At 37.9% G+C, this 19,238-nt stretch overlaps 1 protein-coding gene across 1 annotated transcript in view; it reads right to left on the minus strand.

Annotated features, from left to right (window-relative positions):
- SECISBP2L (SECIS binding protein 2 like) overlaps window positions 1-19,238 on the minus strand; it is a 29,759-nt gene extending 10,521 nt beyond the window's left edge. The window contains exons 1-11 of the mRNA XM_082488958.1: window positions 19,154-19,238; window positions 8,494-8,672; window positions 6,764-7,088; window positions 6,100-6,235; window positions 5,574-5,803; window positions 5,465-5,489; window positions 4,564-4,679; window positions 2,568-2,699; window positions 1,941-2,024; window positions 717-884; window positions 416-557 (exon numbers count right to left, since the gene is read on the minus strand). Of these exons, the coding sequence (XP_082345084.1) occupies window positions 416-557; window positions 717-884; window positions 1,941-2,024; window positions 2,568-2,699; window positions 4,564-4,679; window positions 5,465-5,489; window positions 5,574-5,803; window positions 6,100-6,235; window positions 6,764-7,088; window positions 8,494-8,672; window positions 19,154-19,171 (1,555 nt within the window). The 5' untranslated portion in view covers window positions 19,172-19,238. The remainder of the gene's footprint in view (window positions 1-415; window positions 558-716; window positions 885-1,940; window positions 2,025-2,567; window positions 2,700-4,563; window positions 4,680-5,464; window positions 5,490-5,573; window positions 5,804-6,099; window positions 6,236-6,763; window positions 7,089-8,493; window positions 8,673-19,153) is intronic.

Here is a 19,238-nt window from a genome sequence, read left to right on the forward strand (position 1 = left end):
TGGAGAGGTATCCCTCTATCATAATCACAGGTACCCTCTCTAAGCTGCTTTCAAAGAGAATTCTGCAATATCTGTAGAAGATGTTTGGTTTCCCCTAATACAGTTCTTTTCACATCTTCATTTTAGCACTGAATTACTCAAGACATCAATCCTGAGTTTTGAAAAGCAGGTCTGTTAAGAGAAGTTTGTCTTCAGTTCTATGTGGACTTTCACCATTGCACACTGCAGCTCAGAGGAAGATAGCATAGGTGAATTTTTCAAGAAACACATTAAGAAAGTCTTCCCAGGTTTTTATTATGTTTATATTCAAAAAATAAAATGTGACAGAAATAAGAGCATATTTAAGATGCTCAGAGCGATCACATTTATATTGTCACAAAAAGCACTTAGCAACAGTTAAGCGGATTAGAAATACCTGTGTATGAAAGAGGCCTGGTGTTGGTGATCTGACGAGCTTTCATTGCTTGCTGCTGCTTTTCAAGAGCGGCTAACATGTCACCCAAATCTAACTGAACAGGGGTCTTACTCTTCTTTCCAGCTGCTTTTGATAAAGCCTCCTATAACATGAACATCATAAGCTGATAAATACAAAGAAACATTGCCTGCAAAACATTCTTTACAAAGAGATTCTTGCTATTATAGAATAAAGAGGAGCAACAGGTAACTACTGACACTCCTCTTTACCAACCACCTGATGTGTGGGGGGGACTACACACCTGGAGCTTTTTCTGTTCCATGCTTATCTCTGAATACTCTTGAGCTGTTGCGAGTGCTGCTGCCAAGGCCTTCTTCTTCTGACTTTTTGCACGCTTTGGTACAGAGGTTGTAATGGGAATTGGAGTTTGGACTATATTGATTGGAGAATTCTCTGGTAAGTCATCCAACTAGGATTTTAAACAAAATGCAAAACACACCCACAATTAAAGACCTTTCAAGACCATAGAAAATGTGAAACCACTCCAGAAACCAAGTGAACAATTGCTTTGGTCAACAGTATGACATCCCGATTATTAGGTACAGCTAGTTGACACAGTAAGTTAATAAAACTAGGAACTTATGTATATTTTATTTTTTTGTACAGGAAAACTATTATATTTTGTCCAATTATGCCTTCAGAAGGTTCTCCAGACTGATTGCTAAATAAGGGATTGTTTTCCCCACCGGTGAAGATCTTACATAGGACTTCAGCCAAATCATAGGAAATCAGCCAAATAGATTAAGTAGTCTATATCTATGGTTCTGCAACAAACTATTTAAATATTGAGGTATTAAAAGAGCGTCTTTCCAACGTCTGTTTCCACAGCCTTAAAGCAGGTAAAGTTGTAGTTTATTCTGAAATGAAAGTAAACTAACAAACTGTAGTTATTCTGAAAAATTCACTATTTACAGACATAACTACAGATTTAACAATTTTAAGAAAAAGCTGTATCAGGGCTTCTGTCTGAATGAAAGCCCTCTGAGTCAGAAAGAATAACCAGGATGTAGTTCAGGTATTAAAACAAAGAAAATTCAACAATCTTCAAAACTCAAAAATCCTTTTATAGCTACTGTTCACCTGAAATTTAGCATGTGACTTCAAAAGCACAAAACTCATGAGAAACCATCAGTGAGATGGAGAAGTCGGGAGTTGGACTTTATGATCCTTATGGGTCCCTTCCAACTTACATGAGAGATTCTAAGTGTCTGTCATATCTTACAGTTTCACTTGTTAACAGTCTCATTAGCAGACAAAAATCCAACAGTCTTAAAGAGACACATTCTCTGCACCACTTATTTTAATTGGCATTTCTTTAGCATTCAAAACTGGTAACACAAATCCCTAAGAACATCACAATAACTGCATTATAAGTATTGTAGCAAAGATTCATAAAAAAATTACACCAAATTAACTAGTCTCAAAACAACTTAAAAGTGCTTTGCAAAACAAAATAATTACTTACTACTTTGGGTGAAATCTTTTGCTGGATGTTACTACTTTTGCTGCTGCCATTGTCACTATTTAGCTCTGGAAATTCATCTTCATCCTAAACAATACACAAAATAAGAATGAAGAGAATGGAACCAAGTCACATGAAAAGCATCAACTGAAATGGTTGAAGCTAGAAGAATGAATTGAGTCCTGAAGTCCCACATAAACTGGAAGGGCTTGAAAGTGACACAAATAAATGCTTTGTTAATTTCTTCATCGCTTTCTATGTATCTAAGTAACCTTTTTTAAAAAAAAGAACAATTTATTAATGCCTTACACTAAAGAAATCCAATTATAATTGGGGTGGTAAAACCAGAAAAACACAGTAATTTTTATTTGCAAGTGAACAGGGAGAGCTACTTGAAATTTGCTTATCTAATTTGTCACTCACTGATAGCTCTAAATCCTTACACTTTCCACAACACCCAAATACAATCTTTGTACGTACACAATGAAAGCATCATACAATAATTAAATTGGTGGACTATACTGTACACCTCTTGGAGTCAGATGTTTTGCAACTTCTGTTGAGAACATCACTTACTCTATGCACAACTCGTGTCACTATAATACAGTAACAGTTTTCATACAACACTACCTCAAAATACAGAGGTTCAGGACTCTGCTCTGTTCTGCTTGACTGGCTTGTAGTTAGAGGTTTTTCATGTCGTTTCTGCAAATTCTGCCTTCTTTCTGAAGATGTGCTGTGGTCTCTGCATCTGAAACCAGACTGAAAATAATGAACGTGATTGGCATCTTGCAATTTCAGTTTTTCAAGATGCGTGTGCACACATGTAAGGCATTCTCATATCTGCTAATTACCAACTAAGGTGGTACAGTTTTTACAAAATTAGATTTAATAAGCTGTGCTTTGGTGGGCTGGGTTTTTTTTTTTGGGGGGGGGGGGGGGCTGAGGGGTGGTGTTGTTTTGGTTTTTTGTTGCTTTTTGGGTTTGTTGTTTGTTTGTTTTTTTTAAACCTGCACAAACTTATTCTACAGATAGTGTCAAATTATTCCTCCTCCCTCAATCCAAATACAGTATCTCTATATATCTAATTTAAAAAATAGGATCCTTTGGCCAAACAATAAGAAAGTCACAAGAGTTGCTGGTGACTCTATAGAACTCAGACATCAATCCTGAGGAACTATCTGTAACCGTGACCAAAAGAACTTTCTCCCACTACAGCTATTCTGTGTGCAGTTACTGCCTTTTCAATATGTGTTTTATGACAATGCACAGGCAGAGTTCTCCAAGGACGGAGAGCTCAGTATAATGGTATAAACATTGTTCTGTTTATTACATTGGTGGAAACCCATGCGCAAGAATGGTTGGCTAAAAGCAGAGCATGATTTGAATCCAAAATTCTGGATCTCATACTACTGTATTTCTCAAGAAAATTTCCTACAGATTGGGTACAAATTTAGTTTCAAAGGAAAATAGTTTCTAGGACAATTCTGCCTCGAGGTACAGTGAATTTGGCTGGGGAAAGCTCATTTAAAACTCTTTGCGCCAGCTTTGTTTTTAAATATCTAAAATAACTGCCAGATTTAGAGTCTAAACTGTGACTGGATGAAAGGAAATCTGGTTCTTCCTACTCTCCCAATGCCATAAACCACAAATAGTGGCTTCTAAAAGCCTCCAATTTGATTACAAGTTATAAAAAGATTCAGAACTGCTGCACTGCCAGATATGAGCACCAACAAGCTTCTTTATATAATAAACCCACGGATACCACATGGGAAAATTCAAGACAAATTAACAATTCCATCTAAAAAAAACCAACAAAAAAAACCCTCTAAACAGGACAAGCTAGCTCACATATCTGCACATACAGGCACATCTATGATAAAGCTCCCACTTCAAGCTCAGCTATTCTTGCCTGCGATAACTGAATTCAAGCAAAACCTATGTTTAAGCAAAGGCAGATGTTTCAGCCTTCTCTCTGTTCCCCTCTGCACTACCCACCCCCCACCCCCCCTATAAAACTAGACTATCAAAATTAGGAAGGCCATCTTCTGCTCACATACTAATTACAGAAATCCAGTCCCACTTAAGCAAAGTTTCACAGAAACATCATCTTCAAATTTTAGCATAAAACAATTTAAATTAATTTATTCATAAAAATGCTAAATAATATGGTATGTAAATTATAAAAAGAACATTTCAAAGACAACAGTAGCGAGAACACAGGATTTAGTTCACCATGCATCAGAATCTTTCTTTAGAGAGTTTAAGACTTTTTTCTTCTGTGAATATGTCAAAAACTAAACTAACTTTTCTACACCCACACTGTCTTCATTTCACAGGTTACTTTATATATGTAATGTACTTCCTAGGTAGATACATATAAAGAACAGCCTATAGGCAGAAGATTGCCAAGTACATGAATATACATATGAGATATAGCACTAGCTGAAGAAACATACAAGGTAGAAATGTGCAACTGGACTTTTAGGTGGAGTTTCTACACTTTTAATTCACTGTTTTCGTTAACTACTCTTTGTATGTTAATTTTATGATCCATTTCAAATTCCTTATTTTCATATATTACATGGAACAGAATACTTAAAATTTAGAACCATCAACAATATACCTGTGAACTACTTCTTTGCTCAGCTTGTCTTCCACCTCTAGAAAACGTCTGAGTTTTTTCAATCCAAGGTTTTTTTTGAGTTGCCTGGGAATTTACATTAGTCCAACTTATACCAGCTGAAAGAGAAGTGCCATCTATGAAAAAATGAATTGATATGACAGAATACGTCACAATGATAAACATGCCACCAGAGCCAGGAACACAGTTTTGATACAAGTAAAGTTCTCTGAGAAAGTCTAATTCTCCTCCGACAACATTAACTTCTGTATCTATTTCTAGAAGTTAACAGAATTGCCTTCATGGAAGAGTCAGATGACCAACATTCAAATTACCAACAACTGATCATCGAGAATAAGTCAAAGGAAATCTCAGGTTCACAACCATAACAATTTCAGTCCAGTCATAAATAACAGCCACTAGCGTTACCCACTACCACCAGACTAACTAAAACATTTGTTCATGTTCACAGTACTTCTTTAAAGCTTCTAAAAACATATGAGTACTTCTTAAACACAGAGTGAGAATTCTTTGGCTCTGTTACTACCCAGGTATGAACTGCAGTCCAACAGGGTAAGGAAGCTTGAGGATAAATTACAACAGAAGTACAGCTTTGCCTGAATGCTTCTATTGGAGTCTCTGGCTTTTTTAATCCTTTAAAGAAAGGCAGCTGTTGACAAACCATTAGTGATAGCTAATTATACACTTGTTCATTCAACAAGTAATGGGGGTCTTGGTGGAGGTGTTGGAAATGACAGTAAAGACATATCTTCAGAGGTATCTGATCAGTTAGAGTAGCATGCTGGAAGTAGATCAAGATACGGTTCCTAGCAAAACGTAAACCAAAAATACAAAAGTGACCCAGCCAAATTTTAAACAGCTCAGCAGCTAAGACAATGCTTACGTGTATTTACTGATGATTCTACAACCTGAAAAGAAAAAAAGAAATTTAGTAATTTTTATTAGTCTGTAGGATCCAAATATAGTCAAGTTATTCAGTTATGTTTACATACATTCATTGCACAAGAATCTGTATTTCTTGAAGTCATGGCTGCAGCCGGGTTATTGCCATGCTTCGGACTACAATAGCCACTGTCGCTGTCAATGTCTGCTTCACTTGCACCCTGTTCACTAGAGGACTCTGCAGCAGGGTGAGAAGCTCTTCTGCGCCTGCCTTTTGATTTCCAAAGCATTGTAGAGGCGCTCTCAGAAAGTGATTTATTAGCTATATCTGAAGGAAAGTCTGCAAGACACAATAAAAATATAAAGACTTGTGCAGGAATTGTTAAATGACATGTAAAACCTATACATCATAAAAACAAATGGAAGTCTTTGCACATGACAACAATTTTCTTTTAATAAAATTAAAACCAGCATTGAATTTTAACAAATTATGTCTGGGTCCAGCTATTAAGAACAATAAACTCCTTCAAGAAGAATCTATTTTTGACAGTAGCAAAGTCCACCTTCTTTTAGGAAAAAAGGTGACTGACGTAGTTCTAGTTATTTTATACACCCAGAACACAAGAAAGCAATTACCTGTTTGCTGTGATGCATCAACCAACAAAACAATCTTTGATCTGTTCTCTGGACCTGATGAACTAGTCTCCTTTTGAGTGGCGACATTTTTCACTGGAGGACGTTTATTTTTTATGTGTGTCTGTAACTGCTGTTGCTGTTTTAAAAGATTAGCCACATATACACATGAATCATATGATTTAACTTCATAGTTGTAATCAAATAAAGCAATTAGAAGTTCTAACGCTTTCTACAGAAGCCACATGTTTAAAGACAAAGAGATTAAGGGAAGTGTTCATAAAAATATTTGATTTATTAACCTCTTTGCAGTATTTTCTGCATGCTGTTCGTTATAATATGGAAGTATCAAAAAAAGGTAAAGAAAGTATGGGTATGCTTCTTTTGTTCTCCAATGAAGTAATTCGAAGCTCAGACCAAACCAGCAGAGAGGCAGTGGGAGTCTCCCATGTTATACTTGCAGGGTTTATAAACTCACCAAGTATTTTACGACAAAATGTCTCTGTAGACAGAGTTTTGCTACTCTCCAATTAACGCCTTTTCGGCCCATCTTTCCTTCCATTGATACTACTGACATACCTGTTCTTGCTCAAACGAGATGCATGCTTCCTGTGCAAAGATAATTTCTTTATACAGTTCTACTTATCCTATTAAAAAACAGACTTACTTTTTGTATGACTGGTCCCCTGTTACTGCTTCTGCTCCGCTGACTGGATAATGGAAAGACCTGGCCTGACGGGTTGGGACGCTCAGCGCATTCTGTAGTAACTGTATTTACAGCATTTGCTGTTTGAAAGGGTGCAGAATAGGGGGTAGGGAAAGGATGATAGAAACCCATGACCTGAGCACATGGTGCTGGCATCAGCTGATAATATGTATATTCTGTAGAAACCGGTGGTTGTGCAGATATTATAGGATAAGCAAGGTATGGTCCTGCAGGATTTGGGTTGGGTTGCTGCCATCTGATGTCATTGTTGTATAGTGGAAACTGTCTGTAAAAATCAAAAGACAACTGCTCAGTAAGATTTTCCCCCTCCCAGGGAAATTCAGATCTCTACCACCCCCTTAAAAAACCCCAACAACCAACCAAATAACCACAACTCATTTGTTTCACAAGCTCCTAGCTTTTAATAACTGAACTTAAATTATTAGGACTTCTTAGAGATGCCAATTAAATGATTCACAAGCTCAAATTACATTCAAGTGCAAAATAAATATCTTTGTTGATCTTGGCACTTGCATAAACTTGTTACATTTCTAATATTAAACTTACAAATAAAATGTAGGCATTTCCTTTGTCAAGTACTTGTGACCTATTACAATTTCATTGTTTCAGAAAGCACGCATAACCCAAGAAGGTACCTAAGCTTACACAAGTTAAGCTAGCAGATATGTGGAACAGGGACATTCGTTAGCTAGTTGAGGGCCAAGTGCTTCAGTATATTAAGTTGTCAACTCACCCTTGTTCAAAATTCCTATGTAAATGCAGGCCTGAAGAAGCACATGTGAAGACAGGCATTTACAAACTTACTACTGAAACCAAGCGCGGAGACTCCTTCCTGTGTTTATTTGCAATACAGCATACTACAAAGACCCCCTTGGAAACTATGAACCCAATTCTTCCCCTCTTCAAACCCCTAAAAGGAGACCATCTACACAGAAAATGCAGAGGCCCAAATATTAGAGAAAGAAAATAGGAAGAGTAAAGATTCAGAGTAATCCTACAGATCTGCAGCAGGCAGTTGCTAAAGAATTACTTTTGTTCTTACCTATGCAAGTGCAGCAGCACTAAAGTGCTGTCCAAACAGACATTGGGTGTGTTTTTCAAAATCGAACAGCAATAATTATTTATGACTTCAATAGAAAATTATCAACATTGAAGTTGTGCATTCAGTGAACAACACATTTGGGATAAAGAGTTCCTAAACTCAATGTATGATAACTAGTTACACAAAGAAAACTGGATACAGCTACACTCAATACAAGTGTCAGCTGCATATTGTTTCGCCATGGCAGGATCCAAGTTGGACACCTGGAGCCTTGCTTCAGCATCAGAGATTCAGACACAGACCTCTTGACTGCCCTGGAAGAGGCAAGAGCACAGTAGGTGACTTCGTGAGGTATTTGTACCAGACCTCTGTAGCCGGGGAAAGAAAAGCAGCAAAGAATATGAATAGAGAAAAGCAGAGGGAAGGAAATAAGTTAAAAAAAAAAAAAAAAAAAAAAAAAAAAGATTGGGGACAGAAACTTCATCCTCACCCATCAAGGGTCAGAAGATTAAATACAGCAAACAAAATGAATATACAGCAACAGTCACCGACTCCTCTCAAGTCTACCAAAAGTTTAAACTAATTTAAAAGTAGATCATCTTCCATGAAGATGACAACCACTTATTACCTATTAGATTGGTTTTCCTGTACAAATGGATAGCAAGTGATCAGGTAGCTAGGGATGGGAGTTGGTTCCATGCTATTAATTCCTCCACTGTCGTTAGGAAGCGCCATTGGGATCATTAGTGTTTCTGGACCCTTCTTCTGAGGAATAAACGGTTCTACTTCAGCTGACAGCTTGACATTCTTAAAGAGAAAAGAAACAATGTCTTCATTAATACAATAATAACTTGTTTGGGAAAACTTAGATTCATAAAGCTTTATGGTAGTTACCACAAATAGGAGGCAAATGGATGACAAGACTACAGGAGTTCTGCAGTAAACTTAGAGGCGGAAAACAGTTGGCAAGTGCTCGTTACATCCATCCAATCTACACAGGGTATAATACAGATCACCAACATTTAGCATTTGTATTAACCTTTACATTTTCAAAGTGCAATACAAACACTAATTAATTTAAGAGGGACTGAAGTTCAGATCTTGCTGAGGATATACTAGTTTGAGCACAGAAAGAAATCAAGCTAGCACTGTAGGTGGAGCACAGTTGTGTAGGCTTTCTTAAGTGAAACCAACATATGGAAGATGTAGTAATGCCTGGCCTACTCTACGAAATTGAGTGTTCCTAGGCAATTATAAAAAAGATTTTTCAGCAGGAAACCTATGGTTAAAATAGATGGTGTATCACAGAAGAACCCCACACAGATTCCATCTGCACAATTTTAATGTAAAGTGTTAAGAACATGATTAAGTTTTGCCGTGAAGAAGGAATTAAAGACTGCTTAGAAATAACTTTAAACTGTGGTTTCAAAGAAAAGTATCTCTCCCAATCCTGAAGGTACCCTCAACAGTTTATAAGGTGTTTTTACCCACACTTTTAGTCTTGTACAGAATAGCTGGATCTTATAATTAAACAATGAAAAATGCTCTATTCAATAAGACAATTGCAGATCCAAAGTACCCTGAAATTCTATATTCCCTTGTAAGTTACATTCAGCCCCAAAGCATCTTTTTTGTACAAAGATATCAGCTTAATTATACTTGTCTCACGTTAGTATCTCATAGAATACCAATTTCTAAGAAAATTCTCTCTAAAGCAGACAAGGACTCCAGAAACTTTTCCTTTCATTTGTTTAAGAAAGTATTCCAAAGGCAACACATAACCTGTACGAGTATGTGCTATTATTTTACAAAAAAAGAGAGCCTGAAGGTTTCATGTACTGCAGGCAGCCTTATATCCTTGCCACTACCTGTCAAACATCCACATGAGTAAAACCAGTTAAACAATGGGAGCTCCGAAAATATCATGGCAGGTAGTCCCCTGTCTACCACACACTCCCCAGTCCATGTCCTTGCTCTGTGTCAAATCCACAGTCCATCCAGAGACAGCCTTACTGTCCAGTATCTAAATCTATAAGCTTACTAAAAACACACCCCAAATTTATTTTTTTGAATAAGATCCCATATTTGTTTAACAGTATGGGGTGGAGGAGGTGGGAGGGGCAAGTTCAGAATGTTTTGAAACTACAGTTGTCCCAGTCACTAAGAAAAGCTACTTTTATTTGATGAGTAAGTACTTTAATGTATCAGACAGAACTAGAAAAAGTGAGGTCAAGACCCACTCACGCAGGGTACTGGATCTTTGTTTAGTTAGCCTGACACATTTACATACAAGAAAATTTAATTACTGAGCAAAAGGTAGAATCATCACCAAGTAAATTACTAAGACTATGAGTTACACTGCAATTCACCAAATGACTGGTGTTTAGAGTACATGACAGCAAAGTACTTAAGAAAGAGGAGAGAAAAAGAAAACATAGTTGAGACTGTAAAAGCTCCCTAACTTTCACATAAGTATTATATTCACTATTAAATCATCATAACTACCGGTGACTGATGCAGTGTATTTTTATAATACAGAAGTCTTTTCAATACGTATTACTTATTGTAATATTAGAATTTCCTACAAATTTCAAAAATTAAACCCAACTTTTTGCTCAATGCATTCTTTTCAACTCCAAATATGACATTCAAACTAAGTAATTGTGAAGACAGTGATGCTAAAACAGTTATTAGGATGACTTGTACCAGTGGAATCCAACTTTTCCTACAAAAAGTGTTATTAAACACCAAGTGTCTGCCTCTGTTTTTATTTTTACCCATCTGTTATCAAATATGCTAGTTCATACTTCTTTCATGGGATTTTACGCAGTACAAGCTCAAATTTTGCCACTAGCCGTTTCCTCTAAATATCAGTTCATCAAATAATTTCTATTTAAACATCACTCACTTTTTCCAAATGCTGTGCACCTCACTAAAAATGAACTTCATAAACACAAGAGGAAGCTTTTTTAAGTGGAACATTGTTTAAGATAGGAGACCATTGTCTGCAGGATGTCTGCAGGTAATTAACTTGAGATCAAAGTTACACCCTTAACAACTTTGATGGTAGGACATTCCACAAGCCACAGTGACCAAGGCCAAAGCTTCTTTATAAATGAACTGAGCATTCAAAAAAGTGATACAAAATCGGGGGGGGGGAGGGAAAGACGACACACCAAGAATTGTGAAGTATAGAGCCCGTGATTATTTTTAACCATTTCTCGAGAAGCTTCTCTGCTTTTGGACTTGTTAAAGTGTGCTGGGAAAGCAGAAGTGTCCCTTCCAACAAAACGAGTCTCTGCTTCAATATGCTTATTTAGTAAGAACATCAGTCATTTACAGATAAAATCGTAGCATAAGAGACCTGAAGTTTTAGCAGCAATCAAGAAAGGAAAACAAAACATCTGAAAAAAAAAAAAAACCCAACGCAAACAAATAACAGGATAAAAGTGGAACTGGAGTGGCAGGAGGAAAAAAGTATGCCTTAGCAAGTGACAAGACGCACTATCCCTGTCAAAAAAAAAAAAAAACAGTTATTAATGACTGTTCTGAAAATGCTTATGGCTATAAGCACCAATACAGAAGTATCACTACCTCCTGTGCATTGAGGTCTGCATTACAGTGGAATCAATAATATTCATTAAATGCATTTCTTGATCATGAGGTAGCATGCCAACGTTCCTTCCTTCGACGTTAACTCTTTTTCAGCTCCTGAAGTTACATGTCGAGGAAAACCTGTGGTGCAGCAGGAGCATGAGCTAGTGCCACAGCCATGGAAGCCCTGCTCGCTCCCTCCCTGAGCTCAGTCTTGGCCACTGCCACCAGCCAGGTCACTCGCCCACCCGCCCTCTGCAAAAACCCCAAGGCATTCTCCTCAACACACAGCACCATAGGGAGAAACACTTCTCATTAAAAAAACAAAATAATAAAAGTGTACAGTGGTCATGTAATAAGTGACAGAAATGCCAACGCTCAAGTCCCTCCCTGAAAACTGAGAGGTTTTTTTCATGCTATTTCAAGATTGCCAGGCAAAAATATTTGCGTAAGAATAGATTCAGTTGAGGGCTGGCCTAAAAAACTAGATGGCATAAACATTAAAGGAACACACCAAGGCTGCCTCATCCACAGAAAATTCAACAGTAAAACTAAGATGAGTGCTTTACAAATATTGAATTCTTAATGAAGCACTGAAAACTTTCAGACAATTATTCCTAATCTGCTGGTCACTATCTCCCAGCAACACGTCAAGTGAACTTTAGCCAAGATACTAATTATAAACCACTCCAGTACTGGCTCAGAAAATAGTTAAGACATTTTATTTGTGATACAGGTTGGGACAAGATTCCCTATATAGAGACCCCAAGGTCTTTCCTGTCTGGTTGTCTGCTATTTCCCTATATTATTTTGGGAGATTGATGTGGAAATATAAAAGTCATTCCTTAATGTCAAGACAGCTGCAGAACAGTCTTATTACAATGATTTTTGTGATATTGTATTATATCATCATTCACTATTAGTATTATGAGGGCAGTCTTTCACATCAAGTATTAAAAAAAAAAGGAGATATAACTGATCAAAGCAGGTGCTTTGCTATGACTCCCATAGCAAAGTATTTCTTGTCATTTGCAAAGGCATTCCCTACCTTACTTTTCCATCCACATATTTTGGATAAAATTCAATTTATTTAAATCTTTCCAATAAAAACAGGATCATACATCTTTAAGATTATGGGTTGGGGGCAGAGTTCTTGCTGGTTTTGCTTTGGGGGGGGGGGGGGGGGGGGAGGCAGTTACAACACACAACACTGGTATCATGTAATTTGGCAAGTTTAGAAAAATTTCGTTTTAATTATTCTGCTTGATTTTGCTGAGTTCAAATAACACAGATTCCCAGACTAGAAGCACAGCTTTAATGTTTCCTTTCCTGTTGCCCAGTCTCCTATACAGGTAATGATTAACTATTGCTATGACAGAGCAATTGGCTAATATATTTAATTACCATTTTCTGTACAGCTCATAACATATTTAGCTTACCTACAGTGGTAAGATAAAGGCACAGTATATCCTGTAATCATAAACACATATGGGTGTATTTGAAAGTTAATTTCTTTTTTGCCTACAGAACTTTGATAGTGTCTGTTATTTAAAGGAATCAAAACTACATTTCAGCAGTTTTACATGCATTATACCTTAAACACTGTTTCTTGTGCAATTTAATCCCCACCTACAGGTTTGTGAAGGTTTCTTTTAATGCTTCCAAGAAACTTGTTTCACCAAAAAGAAGAATTTAGGGTAAACCTCTGTTTTTAAATTTTGCATTTCGTTCTGAAGCCACTATATATGTACGCTAAGTCACCAGAATAGCAACTGAAAACTTAAAAACCTTAATACAGGTGTTCCAAAATCATTCTGCAGGCATAATACAAGCAACCCTCGGCACAACTGAAACATTTCATTAGACAAAAAGGCCCCATTTCCCCTTCAGGCTAGAAAACAGAAAGACAGCTCAAGTGCATTAACAGCTAAACAAAATTAACTTCAACATATTGCTTCCTCATAGTATTTTAGCAGTCCCTCTTACTTAAGTTCCTTTTTACACAAGATGTGTCTTCAGATGAGGACACTAAACTTTATTAAACTTAAAGCAAAAAGGGGAAACAAGTGTCCTAAGTCAGGTCAGCCTGCTAACCAAACCAAAATATAAACAGAAATAACTTTGCAATGTGATTATCAGGACATTTCAGGACATTTCACAGACGGCTAGTGGTTTCATTTGACACGTGAGGGGAAACAAAATAGCAAGCCTAAGTAATTTGCCCAAAGTTATCTAAGCAGATTTTTTTTTTGGACTATAGTTTTCTCTGCTAGGAGGAAGGGTTCCTAAAGATAGACAGCAAAGTAACTCCTCTTTGTGATAAATGGCATTTTAAGTCTCCTAGCTCTTAATATTTTGTCAGAAATAATATTCTCTTAATAGTGTAAGAAGAGAAAGTGAAACAAAAAGCAAAAGGACAACCTCTTAGTAATAAGAAAAGGTGCTGCTAATTTCTCATTGCACTGGACAAGCAAAAGAGATCTCTAACTGAGACTTCTTATTTCTTTTAACAGGTTGCCTCTGTGCTTCTTCGGCAGATACAGAAATAGTAAAGCCAAATAAAATAGTCTGTTAGTTTTGTTTTATTAAATACCATGTTGACATGCTCGAGACTCAGTGCAAAATGCAACCAATGACAACTGAAACAAACCCCAGAATAAGAGACAAGATCCTTCTTTAAATAGCATTTTGTTTCAGAAGCAAATACTAAGTGTATAAATCAAAGTGCAAATACGTATGAACACAATTCCTCAAAGACTTCATCCCCACAATACAAATGGAGTGACAAGTGCAGATGAACAGAACTAACAGGATTGATCACGCCACTGGTTTGTAATCACAAGCAAACAAAAAAAATTAGACAAGAAAGATTTATCAAATCCTTAAAAATTTGGGGGAAGGTTCCTACACTTTTCCTAATCCTAACAACAGGGCACTTGCGATATTAATTTATGGTCTAATTGCTCTCACAGTATTGAGATTTATTCTAGTCTGCATCCACTAAAAAATTAACACTTTGCCACTGACACCAGTAAATGTGGAGCCAGACCCTAAATAGTTAATACAAAGTAATGTATGTTTTTGATCAGGCAATCTAAAGGCAAACATTACAAATATTGCAAGACCAAACTTAATTTTATTTTGGAGTGCAACTTTTTCATGTTTATTCAACCTTTCACATCACAAAGCTAAACAAAACTTTATTGAAATTGACCTCTGATAACAAAACTTGATTCTAAATGTAAATTTTAGTCATGCTGAAACATCAGATTTTCAATCAGTTGCCATTTTAATGGAAGCACACCCCTTCAAAAGAAACCAAGATTTACACAGAAGTGTCTTTTGTAGATATCCCTAGTTTCAATTTACAAAATGTTTTCCAGTAGGTCATTACATATTTCAGTCTAACAATTACAAGTCTTTCAAGACAGCATATATACTGAAGCGGTCCTTTGTTTCCTATATAAAAGCTACTGTAGTCATCAACAGCTGCAAAGACAGAAGATGACACAAGCAGGAACAGACTGGTAAAGTTTGTCCTATAGTTATAGCACTGTATGTTTAATCTTAGAAAAGTTTTTGTTCATTGTAGCTTAATGTCATTCAGCATTTTCCATTAAATAAGATCTCTGTCAGCTTGCTGTCTTAGAAGAGAACACTTGGATATCAATCTTACCATTTACAGGGTGAGAAAATAGACACATGCCACATTTCAGAGGGCTATAATAAAATCAGCTGGTTTACTGTCTCAAAGTCCGGAATCAAGAAGTCTCATCACAAATGTAAGATAAAGACATAGCTCAGTAATTTATATATATTTTTTTAAAGAAAATCCTGCTTCTGACTTTTGGACTTCATAACTTAAAAGTAACTTCAGAAGTAAGAGAGGTCACATTTCATCTATTTTAAGAGAAACTTTACAAATATGGAAGTCATTGTTTCTATAATTAGTTCCTTCTAAGTGGCAGATACTTCAGGAATGGTAAATATGCAGTCCAACTGGAAACACCAGCAGCAGGCCCTTTAACAAAGCACAAAATTTAATCCTCCCCATTTAGATTAAATATAGTCATTTCAACGCAACACTTAAAGCAAATACACTATGAAGTCAGTCTTTCTCTTTTCCCTCAGCTCATAATAAGGGAACCATGCATATTCCCCTTCCCTTTCAGAAGAAAGTATCATGCTCAGAATACAACAAAGCTAAGTAAAAAAGGGGGAAAAACAAAATTTAACACTTATAGTCACAAAGCTTGTCCAAAGATGGATAAAAAAAAAAAAAAAGCTACCAACGGGATCCTCTTCACTTATCTAGTTTACAGCATTTAACAGTACATACAAGCTTCTAAACTCACACTATCAATGTGAAGCGGTAATATTCAAGTGCTCTGTAGCCTGCATACTGAAAGTATTAGTAGAAACCATTCATATAAATCAGCTTCCTCATCTCCACAAACAAGTCAATGATAAATAAATCTGTGATCAAAAAGTTAAGATGTTCATATATCTTATCAATAACATTTAAATTCTCTAGAGAAGGTATTCTATAATAAGGTAATACAAAACACTCTCACAAACCCCAAATTCTTCTGCACTTTCAAGGTTCAAGAGAAAGTAACATGCAAAACACATAGCATGGGAAAATAGACGTTTTCCAGTTTGCCTCAACTGAAAATTCTGCCATAGGTAAGAAACACTGAAGGAAAATGGATAAGATTAAGAGCACAAATCATTGATCCAGATCTACTTCTATTGCAACCATATTACCAAGCCAACTGTTGAACAGTCAAGAATAGTCGAGGCAAGCAGAACAAGCTGTCTTTAAGCAATACTAATACAAAACACAGGTCACCGATTTCTCAACTTCACCTGATTTCTCAACTGCACTCATGGAACCAAATGTCTTAATCATAGGGCAAGACAAGGGTATAACACTGAGAAAAATCAAAGCACAACAGTACCTTTGAGAGGGGAAGTTGTTTCTCTTTAGTTGTCTACCACAATCAGCTTCAATAGAAAGACTGCCAGAGGTCACGTGCTGAGTTTTCTCTCTTGTAGGAAAATAACCTACACTAACTAGTGAAGCCCAAATGGGAACAGTTTTGGTTCTGGCAGAGACAGAAATAAACTTCCACACCCACTAAAAAAAAAAAAAAAAACCAAAACAAAAACACAAAACACACCAACAACACATCCTATCATGAAATAATTCTTTTTACAAAGCTTTATTATGTTTTCTTCTATCAGCTGCCAAAATATCACTGAGTACATTACAACAAGCAAAGTCATACCAAAATTTAGGTAACAGAAACCTGAAGGACAATCTACAAGTGTCCTCTTTTTGTCGTTTAGGTGTTCAAGTGCTATTGGTGCATGACATCTCAATGCTGATTTACAGAGCCAACACCACAAAACCGTGTCCAAATACATTCCCCATCAAAAGCATTTGTGGTCCCCCGTTACTCTTTAAATACTATACTTTAACAGAGCACAGTATTTCTACTCTTTCATATTCTAATTCCCCAGTAGTTATTCCTGTCAGCATGTACAGTGACCATATTGTGGCTGATAGAGCATTCTGAGGGAAAGGGGAGAAAAGGTTAAGTATCGTTAAAACACATCTGCATTCTTTAATATACATTTATCAGATGCCATGCAATACAGGTGCAGAAAGGAGCCCAAATCAAAGAAAAGAGGGAACAGCACCCAAACCTGATGCAACCTTACCAAGGACTTACACTGGTAAGGGAGATTATACTCAATTCTTACAGCACTAAAGGTTCAAACCCAAAGCATTTAAAGATCTCCCAATCAAGATGCTACTGTATAATGAGAAGACAAAAGAACAAGATAGTTGAATCATTTTAGAAACGCATCAGGTATTAATTATTTGTCTGCCTAGGAGCCTTAGTAGTGCATAAGGAACCAACAGGACTAGATATGCTGCAAACAGAATAAACAAGAGGATGGTTCCTGCTTCAAAGAGCTTAACTGCACCTCCAAGTTGAAATACTGCACTTAGTTAAGATAATCACACAGACGGAGTCAACACTTTGTGAATAACACAATGATTCTCAGTTTTCATGAGCTGTTTCCAACAACTAAAAAGAGAATGGTTTAATAGGGGATGTGTGTGTGAACCTCCAGTAACGAAGAGCTCAAGCAACAAGGAATAAATATTTTACAAGTGTACTGCAGTACTAATTACAGATGAACCGGGGGGTGGGGGGAACGACAATAACACGATGACAACACACCAAACCCCAAGATTTTAAAGCGAGAAGTATAACAGATTAGTCTAATGCAAATTTTAGAGAATAAGATCAGTTTTTTCTATGTGAAGGCAAGTAATAAAGCATGAAAAAAGTGAATTTAAAATCATTACCACACCAGAAAGCCTAGTAAGAAAGACACAGCGGGAGCCATACTGTAATAACATACACTGTTCACTAACTTCATTAGACATATATACAAAATGAAAAGCAATATGTCTTTACAGCATGCATTATTACTCAGTATCTACTTTGCTACAGGAGCTTGTGCTATTTTGTTGATTAAACCTACTGTTAGAACCCCTGGAGATGTCAAAGCTGAGAACTACAAAACCCACAATAATTAATGAATTTTCAACACATTCTGCTGAAACAGAAGCTTAAAAGTAAGGTCAGGTTGTTACAGATGGTAACTATTCGTTTCAGATATATGGTTTAGATCTGCCTCCTGATGATGAAATACTTATTGCATACATGTAACAAATCATATGAACTCTTAAGTCCCAGCTTAAGCTTCTCCATACCGACAGTTTGAAGGCTCTTAAGAGTAATGCAAACTGATTACCTCGACAAAGCCAAGTTAAATATTGAAGAAAAAAAACAACCCAGCGACTTGTAGAATTAGTGAGCTCTACCCAACTCCCTCCCACGCAGCTAACCAGCTGAGACCACCAGCTGTGCCCGAACACCGAAAACCTCAACCTGATCCTGACATTTACAGTATTTCAACAAGAACAACACATCTCTCAACATTGCAAAGTTCTCAAGAAGCCTGTAAAAGTCTCCTCTAGCGACTAGGCAGGTTTAAATTAAATGTCACTAACTGCAATTATTCCCTAAGCTTGGAACAAAGCCTGAAGGAACAAGAGGGGGAAGAGGCCAAACCGGAGCTTCGCATCCCTTTGCCGATGCCAAGGGGAGACGCTCACGGCGTCCCAGCTCCCCCCGGCAGACCGAGCCCGGGCTCTGCCGGGGCCGGGCACGGCCCGACGCCTCCCGCCGGCGGCCAGCGGCCGGCCTCCCGCCCCGGGCGTTACCGACCCGGCAAACACACACCGAGCTCCCGCTTCCAGCCTTGAAAACGCCCCGTCTGAAGCCTCCTGGGGGCCTTTCTTCGGCCGGGAGGTACGGCAACCCCCTTCACGACCGGTCCCGGCCCCCACCGTCATCGCCCCCCCCCCTCCCCCCCCCAGCCCCCGCCGTCCTCGGCAGGCCGCGGGCCGCGCCCTGCCCCTCCGCTCGGCCGCTGCCTGACAGGACGGGCCAGGCCTGACAGAGCCGGGCCACCGCCACCGCCTCCCGCCTCGCTTCGTCCCGGCCGGCCGCTCGCACCCCTTCCCTCACCGCGGCGCCGGGGCGTCTCTGCCCCCCTCCCGCCGCAGCTGTTTACGGTCTCCTCAGCGCCGAGCCCGCCCCCCGCACCTTGTCGGCTTTGTCCATGGCTCCAGCTGGGCTGGGCGGCGGCTCTAATAAGGACGGCAGAGAGTCCGAGCCGCCTCCTCCATAG

Source organism: Vanellus vanellus (assembly GCF_965231255.1).
Source record: "Vanellus vanellus genome assembly, chromosome: 11".
Taxonomy (NCBI): Eukaryota; Metazoa; Chordata; class Aves; order Charadriiformes; family Charadriidae; genus Vanellus; species Vanellus vanellus.